Source organism: Stegostoma tigrinum, chromosome 23, assembly GCF_030684315.1.
Source record: "Stegostoma tigrinum isolate sSteTig4 chromosome 23, sSteTig4.hap1, whole genome shotgun sequence".
In the NCBI taxonomy this organism is placed as follows: domain Eukaryota; kingdom Metazoa; phylum Chordata; class Chondrichthyes; order Orectolobiformes; family Stegostomatidae; genus Stegostoma; species Stegostoma tigrinum.
The window spans coordinates 43598086-43617695 of record NC_081376.1 but is presented as its reverse complement, the minus strand read 5'-3'; the positions used below and the strand labels follow the sequence as shown (position 1 = coordinate 43617695).

At 42.4% G+C, this 19610-nt stretch overlaps 1 protein-coding gene across 1 annotated transcript in view; it reads left to right on the top strand.

Moving 5' to 3' along the window:
• Positions 1–12387, top strand: part of LOC125462442 (alpha-N-acetylgalactosaminidase-like) — a 32624-nt gene extending 20237 nt beyond the window's left edge. The window contains exons 6-8 of the mRNA XM_048552496.2: positions 2167–2328; positions 4817–5014; positions 12118–12387. Coding sequence (XP_048408453.2) covers positions 2167–2328; positions 4817–5014; positions 12118–12387 — 630 coding nt within the window. The remainder of the gene's footprint in view (positions 1–2166; positions 2329–4816; positions 5015–12117) is intronic.
• Positions 12388–19610: the final 7223 nt, after the last annotated feature.

The following is a 19610-nucleotide window of genomic DNA, read 5'->3' as shown; positions in this document are numbered from 1 at the left end:
TCATTAGATTTTTAATTCCAGATATTTTAATGAATTCAAATTCTACCATCTGTTCTGGCAGGGTTCAAACCCAGGTCCCCAGAATGTTGTCTGGCCTCTGGATTAACAGTCCAGTGATAATACCACTAAACCATTGCCTTCCCTGCCACTATCTTTTCGAGCCTGGAAGGAAGGCGTTCTTTTCTAAGTAAGGGCAATAATTACAGACACGCTGAGAAAGTGCAGCTTCTTTCAGTGATCAGAAGGCAGGCGGGATGGTGGCCTAGTTGTTAGCACTGCTGCCTGACAGTGCCAGGGACCTGGGTTCGATTCCAGCTTCAGGTGATTGTCAGCGTGAAGTTTGCACATTCTCTACATGTGGGTTTCCTCCTGCAGTCCAAAGATGTGCAGCTTAGATGGATTGGCCATGGCCGTAGGGGAGGGAGGGAGGTCCTGGGTGGGATGCTCTTTGGAGGGTTGGTGGGTTTTCAATGGGCTGAATGGCCTGCTTCCATATTTTAGTATTTATATGATTCAAAAGTGCAGAAGAAGCTTAATGTGTCCAGCAGATCTGTAGAGAGAGGAAATAGATTTAAGACTTGAAGTCCAAACTGACTATTCTTCAGAACCAAACTTTGAAGAGTTATTGGTCTTGAAATGTTACTGCTGTTTCTCTCAGCAGCAATGAGGGCAGAGCTGATGAGTTTTTTAAATAATCATTTATGGAATGTGGGCTTCATTGGCTGGGTCAGCATTTATTGTCCACCCCTATTTTAATGGGAGCCTTAGCACCTTCTGCATTTTGTTTTTATTTCAGATCCCCAGCATCAGCATTTTGCTTGTATTCCTTTGATAATTCATCACTTCCATCTTTTTCACATCAGTGATAAGTAGTTTCAGATGAGTATGTAAAAATGAACAGTTCCCATACTTGAGCATGCTAAAGTCAAATTGTTTGGACCCCTATAAAATGTTTGTTTTGAGCCCCTCACCAATCAACCAGTCCATCTTGGTCATCACAATCTTAATTTTCAATGTTTTAATGTTGAATTTCTTCATTTTGTTCACTCTCTCCCATTCTTTAAGAATCACTCCAAAATGCCTCTTTATAATTGAGGCCTTAGTCATTTAATTTTTCATTCATTCATGGGACATGGGCATTATATTGTCCCATCCCTAGTTGCCCCTTAATTTCTGAAGAAGGGTCTAGACCCAAAACATTAGCTTTCCTGCTCCTCTGATGCTGCTTGGCCTGCTGTGGTCCTCCAGCTCCACACCGTGTTATATCTTTTTCTTAATCTGATTGGTTTGCTAGAGTCATTTTAGAGGTAAGTTAAGAGTCAACCAGATTTCTTTGTGCCTGGAGTCACACGTTGGCCAGATCAGGTAAGGATGGCAGATTGTTATAAAATCCCATCTGAACCTAGCTTTGAATTCTAAACTTCTAATTCAAACATCCACCATCTGACGTGGTAGGATTCAAAGTCATGCCCAATAATACTTGGGCTCCAGATTGTTAATCTAGAGACGTTACTAATGCAGCTCTGCCTCTCACCATTCAGTCTTAAGCTTTCCCAGAAATGGACCATTGGACACATCATTAAGTTTAATAGCTTCTATCAATGTGAAGAATAGTTGCGTAGCATTTAATAAGGCGACTTCAGGGTGAAACTAAATTCCCGACTCCATGATAGAAAGTCAAAGCTACTTATTGCGTGAATTCATTCAAAATTTTGATAATGATATCCCAACTCTCTCATTCAATCATTATCCCAGTGATTGCCAATGTAATTTGACTCACAGTCTGTTAAAGCTTTGAGTATAAAGTTTTTGTCTTTGTTTTCAAATCCCTTCATGGTCTCAACCCCTGGCTAATCTCTGTAACCTGCTCAGTCTCTATAATACTCTGTGCTGTGCTCCAATTCTGGCCTCATGCCCATCCTCACTTTTTATTGCTGCCCCTTTGACAGCCATGCCTTTAATTGTCTAATCCTGGGTATTCCCCACTAAACATTTTGCCCTGCTACCTCTCGCTCTCGTTTTTTTGATGCAAATATAAATATAGCCATTATATTAAAGGTGCTATATAAACACAAGATGCTATGATTGTAAGGTGAGTACCCAATTGCTTTGCTTCTCTACCTGTCATTATACAAAACATTTTCTTTCAATGCTCCATCCCTTTAGGTGAATTACACACTGATTGGGGAATTCTGTAATCTCTGGAGAAATTATGAAGACATTGATGACTCGTGGAATACTGTGCTAACAATTATCAATTGGTTTGGAGACAACCAGAGAATATTACAGCCGGCTGCAGGCCCTGGACGGTGGAATGATCCAGATATGGTACAACCAATGCACACGTTGAAACAGTTTGAGTTTTAGTCCGCAGCAGAGAACACACTCACACTCCGTCCCTTATTTTTCATTGAGAAAGAGAAAATATGATGCACTACAGAGCGAGACAGAAATTGGACAGAGTTTAGGAATGCACAGTCCAAAACAAATAATTATTTTGCAAACTGTTTTAGTACAATTGAAGGAACAAATTCAGTGACAGACACAAAGTATTTGTTGTGTGGCTAGTATTCCTCACAGTCAGACGATGTGTTGTGGCATAACAGTCTAGGTGTGAAGCAATGTCACACACAATTCGTGGTAAGGGATTGATTTATTATGACTTTATGTGGCATTTTCTGAATTGATTCTTCCCTGCGTTTTGAGAATCAAATTATGTATTCTGTGAAAGTTCTCAGTTATTCTCCTGCCTCTCTTCCATACAACTTCAATCCTCCACTATCCCCTTGGTTTTTTTTTCTTTCTCACCACCCTCCCACTTCAGCAAAAGCATTTTTAAAATTTCTTTATCACCTTCCCCACTCCACATTTTTTCCCCAAAACAATATTTCCTAGGATGGCGACGGCGAGCTCGAGCAGGCATAGCTTTAAATTGAGGGGTGAAAGATATAAGGACAGATGTCAGAGGTAGTTTTTTTACTCAGAGAGTAGTAAGGGAATGGAACGCTTTGCCTGCAACGGTAGTAGATTCGCCAACTTTAGGTACATTTAAGTCGTCATTGGACAAGCATATGGATGTACATGGAATAGTGTAGGTTAGATGGGCTTCAGATTGGTATGACAGGTCGGCACAACATCGAGGGCTGAAGGGCCTGTACTGTGCTGTTATGTTCTATGTCCAGCTTCTTTCCCTTCGCTTTTGTAAACCAGCCAGAAAAAGTGGGGAACAAAAACAAAGTTACTGGAAAAGCTCAGCAAGTCTGGCAGTTCTGACGAAGGGTCACTGGGCCCGAAACGTTAACTCTGTTTTCTCCTCCACAGATGCTGCCAGATCTGCTGAGCTTTCCCAGCAACTTTGTTTTTGTTCCTGATTTAAAGCATGCCCAGTTCTTCTGGTTTTTATAAAAAGTGTGGCTTCTCCCAACTTATGAAGTGCTGCAGAGGTAGAAGGAACTGCAGATGCTGGAGAATTTGAGATAACAAGGTATAGAGCTGGATGAACACAGCAGGCCAAGCAGCATCAGAAGAGCAGGAAGGCTGACGTTTCAGGCTTAGACCCTTCTTCGGAAAAGGTGAATTACACACTGATTGGGGAATTCTGTAATCTCTGGAGAAATTATGAAGACATTGATGACTCGTGGAATACTGTGCTAACAATTATAAATTGGTTTGGAGACAACCAGAGAATATTACAGCCGGCTGCAGGCCCTGGACGGTGGAATGATCCAGATATGGTACAACCAATGCACACGTTGAAACAGTTTGAGTTTTAGTCCGCAGCAGAGAACACACTCACACTCCGTCCCTTATTTTTCATTGAGAAAGAGAAAATATGATGCACTACAGAGCATTTTCTGAAGAAGGGTCTCGGCTCGAAATGTCAGCCTTCCAGCTCCTCTGATGCTGCTTGGCCAGCTGTGTTCATCCAGCTCTACACCTTGTTATCTTATGAAGTGCTGCATTTGATTTCTCCATCTAGTTGGCAGAATTTGCACACACAGTGTGGGAGCTCCACCAGTTGGGAACTGGCATGTGGCATTTAGGGAAGGAATTGTATCCAGACTGTAGTGTCCTGATTTTTAAAAAAACAAGGTGTCTTTATAGTATAGAGTAAAAATTTACTACTCAAGTATGTAAATAATCAGCCTATATGGGTAGTATTGTATAAGTTGACATGACAGCAGGCTTTGGGGACAGTTAAATATAGTACTAACCTTCATAGTGTAAATAGCTGAATATTAAATAGAAGGTAATCTTACCAAAAGATAGCTTGCTAAGACGATTTTAGAAGGCAGTCAACTACATTGCTGGGATGGCAGATTTCCTTCCCTAAAAGATTTTGGTGAATCAAATGGTCTTTTACAACCATTGACATGGTCGGTGTTAGCCTAACTAGAACCTATCATACGCACAACCTCTTCTGAGACCCACAATCACAACAGCAGAGATAGCTGATGTGTATACATCACATTGTGGGGTGCATTTATTGGCTTAGACAATGGGCAAATATCTTTTGTCTATTAATCATGATACGTTACTAATCCAAACTATCACATCAGGGTTCCCAACCTCGGGAAATGTCATACGAAACGTCAGCTTTCCTGCTCCTCTGATGTAGCTTGGCCTGCTGTGTTCATCCAGCTCCACACCTCGTTATCTCTTGCCCCTTAACTTTTGCTGTATGTATTGTTTTGGGGAAAAAAGTGTGCGTTGGGGAAGGTGAAATAGATTCACCTTTCATGTGACAAAATGTAATATTTAGAGGCTTGGATTAACAAGCACCTGAATGATCTTTTGCACCGTCTATTGTTTTCAGTTGATTGTCGGTGACTTTGGCCTGAACTATGACCAGTCCAAATCACAATTAGCTCTCTGGGCAATGCTGGCAGCTCCATTCTTTATGTCCAATGATCTTCGCACCATTTCCAATGACGCCAAGACTCTCCTGCAGAACAGGTTGCTTATTCACATAGACCAGGACCACCTGGGGTTGCAAGGTGAAAGGATTGAGAAGGTAACCAGAGCTAAATTTCAATATACATCCCTATTGAATACAAATGGGGAGGGGGACGATGGGGGAAAATTAGTGAAAATTTAAAAGATGGCGTTTTTCTTGTTTTGAGCTATCACAAAAAAAATGCAGTTGTCTGTCACTTCTCAAAACTTTGTTCTAGTGATATCCCCTCATAGTTTTACATCATTTGTAATGTTATCTGAGTTATTTATAATATGTTAGAATGTTTGGGTCAACTAAAATGTTATAATCTTACTTATGATAGCATTTATTTTTATCTATGACTTGCAAATGATGGATACAGTGGGGAAGACAAATTATATATCTTTTAGAAAAGTTTAAAACTCTGACACTAAATGATGGATACATTGGGAAAGAGGAATTGTATATTTTTTAGACAGGTTTAAAACTCTGATACTAAATTGCCCAGAAATTCTTTGCTGGAAGGTTACCCCAGCAAATGTGGCATGAATTATGCTGATTTTGCAATGAGGCCACGAGATGTCAGTAGTAGTCTCAGTGTTCATCAGTATTATCCCTTTATGGAAAGGTGCTGGATAGATTGTAATGAGGCCATCCAGGTGGACCTCATAGAATATGAGTGGCCTGATTGGACCAGGTTAACAGCCCCAATCAGGGAGCCCTGGCTGACAGATATAAACAAGAGTGTAGGAAGTTCTGGTCACTCTGAGAGCTGGATCACTGCCAAGGAGTTCCTATGTATAAATAAAAGATGATTTGGCAATGAGATACTAACCTCTGTGGAGTTTTTTTCAGTGGCAATGAAAAAAAAAGCATGCTCCTAAAGAAATTCACTTGCAGCTGTTGTCTTTGAGTTGGGGTAAGCATTTCTGGCATCGTGCCCTTATTTGGGAAGCTTGACTCTAATCCTGCTGTTGAAGCCTGGGTCTAGTATGTGGAAAGAATGCATTATTTTTTTCTGGGCAAATGACATTGGAGCAGGTGAAAGCAACAAGCAATTCTCCTGAAAGCTTTTGGATGTGCTGCATTTTGGTTATTAGGAACCTAATGTTTCCTGAGGCACCAGCTACTAATACCTTACAAAAGTTGATGGATTTAGTTATGGAATATTATGACCAAAGACTCCTGTAATTCTGAGATGCACTGGTTTTACTCAGCAATTCAAGAAACAGGGGAATCTGTATTGGCATTTTTGACTAGGTTAAGATGATTGGCAGAGGCATGTGACTTTGGTTTAATCCTTAGTGAGATTCTGAGAGGCTGTTTGGTATGTGGGATTAATGATGTAACCATGCAAAAGTGCTTTTTTTTGTGGAAGGCTGGCTGGACTTCAAACAGGTGCCACAACTGGCTTCATTTGAAAGTGGAGCAAATGAGTTGCAGAGTATGCTGATGGAAGAGGACACCCTCCCCAGCCTTGGGGAACACTACTGAAGGCAGTTGCAAAGGCTCACTCAGGGCATGTGCTGAAGAAAGAGTTTCTAGGTCAGCCTACACCAAAACCCCAAAACAAAGTCATCTCTCGGCCAAATGGTTAAACTTTTCTTTGGGATCTGGGCCAAGAAGTCATTGTAGTTACAGCCAGTATGTGGACTAGAGATGGCAAGAATCCCACTAGTCATAAACTGAGTAAGAGAACTCCTAGGCTGGTATCCAGGAGAGGGCACACCCTGGAAAATCCACCTGCATCTGATTTGGAACAGTTACATTGCTTAGCAACATCCAAATCCAAACCAATCAAAATAAACATCAAGTTGAATGTTGGGATAACAAGGTGTAGAGCTGGATGAACATTGCAGGACAAGCAGTATCGGAGGAGCAGGAAAGCTTGACGTTTTCAGGTCTAGGCCCTTCAGAAATGCGGGACGGGAACAGGGTTCTGAAATAAATAGGGAGAGAGGAGGCGGTGGATAGAAGATGGTGGAGAGGAGACGGACAGGTCAAAGAGGCAGGGATGGAGCCAGTAAAGGTGAGTGTAGGTGGGGAGCTAGGGGCAGGATAGGTCAGGTCAAGGAGGAGGGATGAGGCTGCTAGGTAGGAGATGGGGGTAGGGCTTGAGGTGGGAGGAGGGGATAGGTACGAGGAAGGACAGGTTAGGGAGGTGGGGATGAGCTGGACTGGTTTTGGGAGTCCTGGTTCTAACAGAGGTCACTACAGGCATGGCTGTTTTAGTTATTGCTGAAGTGTCTTTAACAAAAGTCACTCTGGACTCCAACCCTTAAGTTTGTGCAAGACCGCAGCAAGACTGAGAACCTATACCAGGGAACCTTTACAGATTGAGGGTAATACTTTAGTTCTGGTCTCTTATGAGAAGCAGCTAGTTCAGTTACCATTAATTATAATGAAAGGCTTGGGATGAAATTGGTTGAGAAAGATTCGCCTCGATTGGATCAACAATTTTTGATTAGAAAATGTTTACCTGAATGAATTCCTTATTAAAGACAGAAGTTTTTTTTCAGGAAGGTCTAGGGACTATCAAAGGAGCCAAGGCGACCTTGCATGTTGACCAGGAAGCAGTTCCTGTGCCATTTGCCTTATGGGGGGCTGGAAAGTGCAGGAATCACAAAGTTTGCAGAATGGGCAGCACTGTTTGATTGTGAAGCCCGACAAGTCAGTTCACCTCTTTTGGGAATTTCAAACAAATGGTAGACCACTTCTCGCAGCTGGGTAAGTACCCAATCCCTTGCATAGATTTATACAAAATGCTAACAGGAAGGATGTCCAGCTTCCTGAAGGACATTAGCCATGCATATTTCAGATTATGGTTAGATGAGAATTCCCAGATATATGCTACAATTAATACTCATATGGGTTAGTATCAGTATACAAGACTGATATTATCAGCGTGTGCCCTTTTTCAATGGACAATGAAAAACATTTTACAAGGTCTCCTCCAGGTTGCCAATTATCTGGATGATGTACTAATAACAGGGATGACCAATAAAGAACACTTAGAATTGAACATAGTCCTCAGATGGTTTTCACAGGAAGCTGTATGCCTTAGAAGAGCTAAAGGTGTGTACCAGGCACCCCTGTTGACCTACCTGGGCTTCAGAGTTGACAAGACCAGATTACACTCATTGGAAGATGAAGTGACAATGATCAAGTTGCCCTGGTTCCTATGTCACTGCCGGAGCTTTGCTTGGGTTGGAGAACTATTATGGAAAGTTCATTCATAACCTGGCCTCCATCCTGGCACCTTTGCATCAACTGTTAAGAGGGTCAGCCTTGGAAATGGTCACGGGGCCAAGCCATAGCTTTCAGGGATGTGAAAAAACAGTTATCAGCCTCTAAGGTGTTGGCACAGTATGATCCCAAGTGACATCAGGTACTGACATGTGATGCCCCCCTGTGTGGCATTGGGGTAGTATTAGCTCTTATGTGGCCCAATAGAGAGGAACATCCAATAGGGTATGCATCCAGGACTTTGGCTATTGCAGAATGTAAATATACCCAGAGAGAGAAGGAAGGTTTGGTGGTCACTTTTGGAATAAGGAGGTTCCACCCATACCTACATGAACATACATTTGTAATTATGATGGACCACACACCCCTGTAAGTCTACTTAAAGAAGACAAGGCAGACCTGCCCATAGCTTCAGGCTGAATCCAATGGTGGGCTCTAATACCACGTGCGTACAATTACAAGCTGGAACACCATCCAGGAGGCCAGACAGCAAATGTGGATGCACACAGCTGCCTCCCGCTGACAACTGGTGGTACCACCACTGGAAGACTCAGACGGTTTTAAATTTTCTGGACAGACTTCCAGTCACAGCTGAAAACATCAGACTTTGGATGCAGAAGGATGTGGTCCCGGCAAAACTGAAACTGCGAGTGGTGATGGGCAGAAACCAAAGGGCTGTCACAGCCAGAAGTGAAACCTTTTTGGACCTGGAGAGGCCAGGTCACAGGAGAGGACAGTGTTTTATTATAGGGGAGCAATGGTCACCATCAGATACAGCTGGAGTCTACCAGGGTCATTTAGGACTTTCCAAAATGAAGATGTTGGCAAGAACTTTTGTTTGGTGGCCAGGATTGGATGCAGACGTAGCTGTGTCAGATACAACTATGCAAGTCCTTTCATGGGTTCAATGTTCTTCATCATTGTCGATGCCCATTCAAAGTAGCTGCATGTAATAATAATGGACCACAAACCCCTTCTAACGCGGGGATATCAAACACAGGGACAATTAAAAAAAAACTGAGCGGCTTTTTGCGATACATGGATTCCTGAAAGTGTTGGTCACAGATAACAGGCCATCATTTACCAGCAGAGAATCTGAGTATTTCCTAAAGTCAAATGATATTCATCATACAAGGACAGCTCCATATTGTCCACCATCTAATGGTCTGGCAGAAAAAGCAGTGCAAACTTTGAAGGCAGTCTTAGAGAAACAGTTTACAGCTTTACTAGATACCAAACTGTCCCAGATCCTATTTAATTATAGGACCATCCTTCATACAGCTATAAGCATAGCTCCAGCAGAGTTGCTACTGGACTGGAGACTCCACACCAGGTTAAACCTGAAGTTCCTGGACCTTGGTGATCTTTGGATGGTGTGGGTGGGGGGGAACGGGGGTAATGGTGGAACAGCCTGAGGAATGCCAGTGTTGGATGACAGACTCTGCTAAGTGAGAGAGATACCATACTTCAGTGGATAAAGTTTGGAGTAGGAACCACAGGAATGGCCCTGAATGGATAAAAGGCATGGTCGACGCGAGGTCAGGCCCAGGTAGGTGCGACAGTCCTGAACAAGCATGTGGACCACGAGAAACAGTGCGAAAGCAAAATGTGCCCGGCTCCTCATCTGCCTTTCTGACTGTTTTTAGAACCTGCGGGTTATCCTTCTCCGTCAAGTGATGAAGATAGCTCAGAAACACAGACGTTGCCACCTGAAGACAAGAAGGGATTTTTCCTGAGATGGTCCGGGCACAAGAGGCAAGCAACTGGTGTGTTACACGCCAACCATATCTGAGGCATAATTGAAGGAACCTGACCCAGCGCTAAAATGTCCCTGTAGGAGCTGTAATAAAAAGAACTGTTCTTGGACTCTGAGGGGAAGGGATGTGGTGACTGTAATAAGATCAGCCAGATGGATGTCATAGAATGAGTTCCCTGATTGGACCAGATTAACAGCCCCAATCAGGGAGCCCTGTCTGACAGACATAAGCAGGGGTGTCCAGAGGTTCTGTTTACTCTGAGAGCTAGCTCTCAGGAAGCTGGATCAGTGTCAAGGCCTCTCCACGCGTAAATAAAGGGTGACTTGGTAATGGGGTACCAGCCTCGGAGGAATTATTTCATAACCTACACTGATCCTTGCAATATTGCTGATGATACCAAGGCTCTTAGAGATGTACAAGGTAATGAGAGGCATGGATAGAGTCGATAGCCAGAGACTTTTCCCCAGGGCAGGACTGACTGCCACGAGGGGTCATAGTTCTAAGGTGTTAGGAGGAAGGTATAGAGGAGACGTCAGAGGGAGGTTCTTCACCCAGAGAGTTGTGAACGCATGGAATACTTTGCCAGTGGAAGTCGTGGAAGCAGAGTAATTAGTGACATTTAAGCGACTGCTGGACATGCACATGGACAGCAGTGAATTGAGGGGAATGTATTTTATTTTTGGATTAGGATTATTCCACGGCACAACATTGTGGGCCGAAGGGCCTGTACTGTGCTGTACTTTTCTATGTTCTATGTTCTTGCTACAGAACAGTTGCTTATTCACATAGACCAGGAGCACCTGGTATTGCAAGGTGAAAGGATTGCAAAGGTAACCAGAGTTATGCTTCAGTATACATCCATATGGAAAACAAACTGGAAAGGGGAGGATAGGGAAGCGTGCAAAATTACACCAACGACAACTGAAATGGTACCTCTACCCAGAAAAAGAAGAGTCCCAATGGCATAGAAAGAGGCTGTTTGGCCCATCTGGCCTGCACTGGCTCTATCATCTCGTGCCAAATTCCTGCCTATTCCCTATATCCCTGCACAGCATTTTCTGTTCAATTAACATGCGCTGCCCTCTTGAAAGACTCGAGTGCACTGCGTCCACCACATTTCCAGGCAGTGCACTCAGTACTGTAACTAGTCACTGTGTGAAAGAGTGTTTCCATACATCACACTTGCTGCTTTTGCACATCACCTTAAAAAAAAAGTCAATCCAGATATTGATCACACAGACTCCCTGAAATCAGCACTCAACTTGGCTCATTATAGTTTTTGACTTGTTACCCAACTGCATACTCAAAAAAAGGTTTCAGTGGACATCCTCTGCTGCAGTAGGATTACCACTGAAGCAACTTCATATAGGATCCTTCCAAAAAGTGTCGGGAGTCAACACCGATCCTCTGTCCATGCTTGCTTTAAAGTGGTCCACGAGATTCATTCGAGGTGAGTAAGGTTATTATCTGTGTCAGACCCACGGTTAATTTGGGTGATATGGAGCAGTCATAGCAAAGCAAAACCAATTCAATCTTTACACCTCCTATAAAGCACTGAATCTAAGCTATAAGTCAGACCGAAGCAAAACACAGCATCACAGAAGCTGTTTACGCATGCAGAGATTGCTCTAGGCATCATCTCGAACATGTTGGCGACAGAGACCCCATTTTAGAAAATCAGTTCAATGCAGAACAGACCTTAACATTTTTTTTGTGACGTTTACATTTTAATGACTATTCTAATCCTTCATGCCTTGGCAACTAATAGTATTTCAACAGACAGACTCAGAGATTCCTCCTTATTTATTCCAAATGGATTCCAACTAATTTTTCTTTTGGTCTCTGTATTTAGTTCTCCGATTTTGGTGCTCCCAAGTCTATGTTGACACAGACATACTGACCTCGCCACTCTTGCTGCTGAGAAGTGTGGAGTATATCTTTTTCCTTGCCTCCTCATGAGAAAGTGCTTACCTTGAATTGGATGCCTCCTCCCCTGGGCCTGATGGGATCAAGACATTTATTGTCTAAAGATTCAGTCATTAAAACAATTCCTTCCTGCCCCTCACAGAGCATCAGTGTGGCTGCAATGAGGGGCTGTCTGTTTTTATTACGTTGATTTAGCCTGATATACCTTACTAGGGTGAAGGTTGATTTCTGCTCTTTTACTCCTGTTTGTAGGACTGGGACTTTCAAGTCTGGAAACGGAACTTGACCGATGGGCAATTTGCTGTGGCCTACCTCTGCACAGCGAGTGATGGGAATATTCGGACTTTCACCCTGAGCTTGCCAGCTCTCTTCATAGAGGATTGTGCACTTGGCTACGACATTTACGATGTTTTTGCCAAAAAGCTTGTTGTGTCTCTTACTTCAAATCAGACACACAGATTCCAAGTCAATCCCACAGGAGTTGCCTTGTTCTTTATCCGACCCAAATGCAAATTGCTTTGATGTTAATATTTGTAAATCTGATATAAATTTGAGGAAAGAAAAAAGGTTTGTTGCTCAGTTTGATGAAACTCTTACATATGTATTATTTTAGGGTAATATTGCCTAATAAAGCCATGTGGGTAACATTTCAGAATATGCCAATATTTAGCAAATCTACTTTTATTGAATTTCTAATGTGACATGATTCTGAAATGCCAGGTTTCCTTGTTTTCTGAAACCTTAGAGCATACCAGGTGACAAGGTAGTGAATCTGTTGTGAATCTTAATTGATTTATAAATGAAACAGAAGTGAAGTTATGGAAAGTGAAATATCATGTGCCCACAGGATTACTCATAAAAACAAGCTTGACAGGTTAGGTATCTAACGTTTGCCAGAATGTCAGGCAGATTTTTAGATTTCCATTTAGATTTAGGTTTTATTGTCAAGTATGGGTGCGAGACTGCAGCGAGGAAAAGTGTACAATGTCACCATGCACTGTGCCATCTTAGGTGCAAAACTTAGTTACAGAATAAAGAAATAAATAAGTCAAAAAGTTCAGCACTACAGTCATCTTTAACATAAAAGTAGAAAAATAAAGTTAAAATGTCAACCAATACAGTCCTTCCTTGAGCCATGGGCCTGCAGATACTCCCAAGTTGGGCTTCCTCTGTGCTGAGTTTCATGCCATTTGATGCATGTCTGTCATGTTAATGATTGATAGAGAAACGTACCAATCCCATTTTAGTTACTGGATGGCAAGATTACATAACTTTGCTGGTCACTTGTGAATTATACCAAATAGATCATTAGTACATGTGCAACTCCCCCTTAGTCAACAAAAGTAAAACATTATCAAAGTTGACGCAAATATACTTGGATGCTGTATGATCTTATTATGCTGGAATCATGCAATGAGTTCCGTATGCCACATAAAAAGATATGGTATTCTTGAAACAAAATGGCTTTGACATGTTTTTCTCCAGAATAAAATGTCTAAATCACGGAGGAAAAATTGTCTTGAATTAGCCAGGTCCTGGAATTCCCGCCTGTACAGCACTGTGCGTGGACCTGAATCGCATGGACTGCAGGCGTTCAAGAAGGTTGCTCACTATCATCATCTAAAGGTTAATTAGGGATGGACAGGAAATGTTGGCCTAGGCAGTGCTGCAGATCACTTGAACAATTAAAACTGTAAAACCATGACCAATTTTGTCTATTTTTTTAAAACCTTGCTTTTGTTTGTTACCATGCAACAAAAGCTATTGATTACTAGACATATTTTGTGCATTAATATTGGGATGATGCCAGCTGACGGTACAGCTGGACAAGTCAGATTCCAGAATGAAATTTAACATGATAGTTCTTTTTTTGTTTAGTTAGTTACCATTGTGGTCAGTCACTGCAACATAGTCACACAAGGCTGCAGATTGTTTTTCAAAAACAGAGTATTAATACTTTAAAAACAAGTTAACTGTGTACGTCAGTGAGATTGATTGCAAAACGCACAGCCAAACAAAGTGGCAACCTACTTCCCCTCAGTATTTGTTGCAGAGATTCAAAGTTGGAGAAGTAATGCCATTATCTGTACTCGTTAGGGTTCTGCTTAACTGATGGTTCATTTTGCTGTGGACTGTGGAGACAGTTTTGCCAAGGCCTTTCGAGATCTGCAGATGTGACCGCTTCACAAATCTAAGCGCCTAATCCTTCCCATTTCTCATAACTTGCAGATTTCTAAGCAGAATCTACTGGCTTCAAAGTTTCACAAACTAAGCTATTCTGCTGAGGTGACTTGTTCATTCAACTGCGCTGAATCGATCTTCTAGGTCAGAAACTGAAATTGTATCTAAGCTTAAGATCAGTGTCTTCCGAATGAAACAAGAAAATGCTCAACCTGAATAGGAAACAAAACTAATTGCCTTATTTGTTTTACTCTACCAGTCATAAAAATAACAATAGAACCAACTTTCAATACAATGAATCTTCCAGCTCAGCGAGCAAACTTACAGCCACGACCAAGATAACAAAGTGTGGAGCTGGATGAACACAGCAGGCCAAGCAGCATCTCAGGAGCACAAAAGCTGACGTTTCGGGCCTAGACCCTTCATCAGAGAGGCCCGAAACGTCAGCTTTTGTGCTCCTGAGATGCTGCTTGGCCTGCTGTGTTCATCCAGCTTCACACTTTATTATCTTGGATTCTCCAGCATCTGCAGTTCCCATTATCTCTCTTACATCCACGACCAACTTTCTATTAATGCCACAGGCGCCCACAGTCACCTTCTGTGAAACAATGTTGCATCTAGGTCATTGTTTAGAAGGATGTCCTCGAGAAAAAACACCTCACTGAAATAACTTCTGCCTCTATTTTGAAATTGAAATTCCAAAAGTGACATTAAAATATACAAATTATAAACTCCTCATCACACCTGCTTTCAAAAGTGAAAATGAATCCTTGATATGTATTTTCACTTCCTATCTAAAAAAGATTGACACACTTTTTATTACAGTAGCGGTTTAAACATATAATAGGTTTCATAACAACTCTAGTTTAGTACATTTTAATTGTGGTATTTAGTTTCCTTCAGAAACAATCACCATAACATTGTACTTGCCAGGTGCATTAAAAGTATTATACTCCACTGAAAGAGTTCTAAGTTCTTATCCTCTCTCACCTCTGTCCAAGGCCCCAAACAATCCTTCTAAATCCTGCACTTCATCCAACCTCATCTACTGTATCCGTTGCTGCCAATGTAATCTCCTGAGGAAGGCCAAATGCAGACTCGGGGATTGGTTTGCACAGCATCTGCGCTCGGCAAACACCAACCAAACTGACCTTCCAGTTGCTGTGCACTTTAACTCCGCATCCCACTCCCCCAGCGATATATCCATCCTTGGCCTTCTCCACTGTCAGAGTGAAGCTAATCATAAACTGGAGGAAAATCACCTCATATTTCACCTTCGGAGCTGTACAGCCCAATGGCCTGAATGCTGACTTCACCAGCTTCAAAATTTCTCCTCCCCCAACCTGTCCATCCTCCTATTCATCCATCTGCAACACCTTCCGGCTGACCAACCACAATAACCCTCTATCTGCGTCCACCTATCTCCATCTCATCTACCCCCATCCCCTGCTATTTATTTATGGGCTGGCCTCTCTGTCCCCAGTCCTGACGAAAGGTTTTGGCTCAAAATGTTGACTTTCCTGCTCCTTGGATGGTATCTGACCTGCTGTGCTTTTCCAGCTCCATAGTTATTGACTCTAGCTTCCAGCATCTGCAGTCCTCACTGTCTCTTGTCCCACATTTATCCAGACTAATCAAAGTATTGTCATCTGTGTAAATAACAGTTTCCTCAGAGTTCTTAGGTGTGTAAATTTCAAACACATGTAGAGACAATATAAGACACAATGTCTCTTCCTTCATCATTGAATATTTCTGTTGACAGGAATTCTGTTTCTTTGAAAAATAACAGACAATACATTTGATCCCAATTTTGTCCTCTTGTAGTAAAACAGCACTCACAGTGATGCTGCTGGCATCAAAAGCCAGTTGAATGCTTTCTCATAATTTAGTGCCATTAAAATTGGTGCAGCGACAGATTTCAATTTGTCAAAGTCATTCTGGCATATTTCTGTCCATTCTAATTTTGCGAGTTACTTTTTTTTACTCTACCAGTCATAAGCCCAACAATATAACCAACTTTCCATTAATGCTGCAGGGATCCAAGGCCAAAACCACACATATGTGAAAATAAGCCATTTCAGGGTTGAAATAAATATCCAATAAAATTAATTCATGCCAATATATCACAGAATGTTGTGTTTTATCTTAAACATGGGCAAATCTAAAACAGCCTTTATTCTGCCTTCTCCAGGTGCTACCTGACCTTGTTCCACAGCGTGGCCCAGATAAGTCACTTGAGCTTTGGCAAATTCACATTTAGCTAGCTTTATACATCAATTGGCTGTTTGTAACTGATCAAACAGTTTAGTTAAGTGGTGTGAATGTCCTTCCCCAGTTTGGCTGAATATAGAGAGAAAGTGATAATGGGAACTGCAGATGCTGTAGAATCCAAGATAACAAAGTGTGGAGCTAGATGAACACAGAGGGCTGATGAAGGGTCTAGGCCCGAAACATCAGCTTTTGCGCTCCTGAGATGCTGCTTGGCCTGCTGTATTCATCCAGCTCCACACTTTGTTATCTTATAGTGAGAAAGTGAGCGTGTTTGTGTGTGCCACCTCCATACCTAATTAAATGCTCTTCCCACCTCCAAGTTTGTCACCTCCAGATGCAGAAGATTCCAACCTCTGTCAAAGTATTTTTTTCCCAAAATTTTTATAATTTAAACACGTTGAACAATATAGATGTGTTTATTGTTAATGTGCTACATGGGCATTTTTGCTTTACTTTGACTAAGTACTGTATTCTCTAAATGACTTGTCCATGCCGACCAGAGATCCCATGTAAATCTAGTCCCATTTGCCAGCATTGGACCCATATCCCTCTAAACCTTTCCTATTCATATACCCATCCAGAAGCCTTTTAAATGTTGCAATTTCCAAAAACAATTGCTTTTAAATTACCTAACATTTATCCACTCATTTAATACTTTGCAGTTTGAGCAGTTACAAGCCAAATTAATCCAGCAATTTAAATAAAATTCTGAATATGTTTTGAGGCACAGATACCTCTGATCCTTAAACCAGTTTCTCAAGCTAGCAATGCCCTCTGATATATGTAATATGTTAGGACATTCAGAAGGGTCCTAATCCAAAACATCAGCTTTCCTGCTCCTCTGATGCTGCTTGGCCTGCTGTGTTCCTCCAGCTCCACACCTTGTTATCTCTGACTCCAGTATCGGCAGTTTTTACTATCTCTCAAGTTAGCAGGTTGTTAGTTTAAGTTCCACAAGGAACTGGAGCATATAATCTAGATTTACAGTTAAGAATGATACTGAGTGAGTGTCGCATTGTCGGAGGTGTACTCTTTTGTATGGGTAATAGTAAAGTTGCCATAGTTCTACAGGACCATGGGGCTGGTCCCTCATTAAACTGATAGCACTGGTGCTGGTTTGACTTGAGGGTCACCACACTTCAGGCAAGGGTAAAGGCTGAGAAGGTGAACCCTACATGGGTAATCTCAGCCAGTGCGTGAATTGAATCTATGCTCTTGGCATCACTCAGCATTGCAATCCAACTGTCCAGCTAAATGAACTGACCCCATAACCTTATTTTGTTCTTTAAAACCAATGACTTGCCAGCTCCCTCAAGTGGTATGAAGAATCAAATTACATTATTGGAAGACCAGGATTTTGTTCCTGGTGACCAGGCTAATATTTATGGTCAATGGTGTTGGTGAGGACCCCATTGTGCTTAAGCTGATTGGGACTTGGACAACTATTTAATTTGATTTTATTTATTATTGTCACATGTACCAGGTACAATGAAAAGTTTTGTTTTGTGTGCGGTACAGGCAGGTCATATCACACAAAGATCATAGGGTGACTGAACAGAGCAAGGAATACAAAGTTACCGCTGTAAAGAAGGTGAACAAAAAGCAGGATCACCATTAGACTTGAAATTTGAGAGGTCCATTCAGAAGTCTACTAACTGCTGGGAAGAAGCTGTACTTGAACCAGTTGGTATGTGTATTAAGGCTTTTGTATCTTCTGCCTGACAAAAGAAGTTGGAAGAGATTATAACCGTGCCGGGAGGGCTCTTTGATAATGTTGGCTGCCTTTCGGAAGCATCGAGAAGCATGGACGGAATGAACTGTTGGTGTCCCTTGAGTAGATCAATAAAGGAGCACCATTGTTGGGGCAGCAGTACAAGAGAAAGATCAACCGTTACCTCATCAAGGCAACTTACTATAAGCAATAAATGTGGACAAAATTATCCATACCAAGCACAGCTTTCAAAACTGTTACCCAGTCATTCTTTCCTTGTCTCAGAGGGAAGATTCTGCTTCCAAGGCTTTAAGAACAATTGAAGTGCAAGGGTTATTAGCAGATCAGTGTTCTCTCATGAATGGGTAATGGAATTCCGATAGGAAGCAGGAATATAAAAGGAAATTGCTTGGTTAAAATCTTTGTAATATAAGCCAGTTAATAATCTGACAAACAGATCCCCCATAGCTTCAACAACATAGCCTCCTGGATATTCACCTCCCCCCGCATGTAGTTATTTGGCTTCACCTTAAATGCATCTCTGCTATTAGTTTCAAATAGTTCCTGCGGTAGCGAGTTCCATACTCCAACCACCTTGGTTTATCTAAGATATTCCTTACCCTGAATGGAGAGGCTACAATGTAAAAGCATGAACTGCTTTTGACGGTGAGAGGGTAAGAAAAACACAAAGCAGTATTGAGCTGCCAGCAGAGACCCCCCCCCCCCCATCCCTCTTTCCCCAGAGAATTCGTGGGGCACACTCGATTTCAATGTCCCTTCAAAAAGCGAGCGAATGAACCACACGCCGTTGTGAAAATTGCATTTTTTTTGCTGTGAGGCACGTTACTGAGATGGGAAACAGAACTCCTCACATCCACACCGTCTCCAGCGTCCTTTTTGAAAGGAAAATGAACTTTAACTTGATCCCCTTTGTGATGGCTGGGGTTGAGTTGGGGGGGGGGGAGGAGATTGTAATTTAGTCTCTTTTATGGGTGTGGTGGAGGGAGTGGGGTGTAAATTCGTTTCCTTGGGAAGGGTGGAACTTGGTCCTTTGTGTGTGTGTGTGTGAGAGAGAGAGAGAGAGAGAGGGAGGGTGGGAGGAAGAGGATAACGTGAAGCAGTCGCGGTCCGTCTCTCCCCCCACTGAAGGGGAGGACGGGGAGGGGGCGTGTTGGTGATTATTTACTGTGATTTCTCGATAGCTGGTCGGAGTGCAGACCGTTTCCCTGTGGGTTTTACAGCATTTACTTAAGGGGGAGGGGGCTGTGTCTGGAAATGTGACAGTGTTCAGTTTGACAGCAGCAGCTTTGGTGAGGGGTGGGGGGAGAAAGGAAATTACTGCGGTGCTTGCGGGGGGGGGGGTTGTGTGTTGGCTTTACTGTGTAGTAAAGGGCTGGTACGGGTCTGTCGGTGTCTTTGTGCTTTTGCAAAGCTGAGAGTCGGGGGAGACTGTGACCAAGCTGCGGGGTGTGTGTTGTGGGGGGGGGGGGAGGCTGTGTGTGGGAGGGGGTGGAAGACTGTGTGTGAGTTGTGGTTGGGGGGGAGTGATGACCGAGTTATGGAGGGGAGAAGGCTGTAGGTG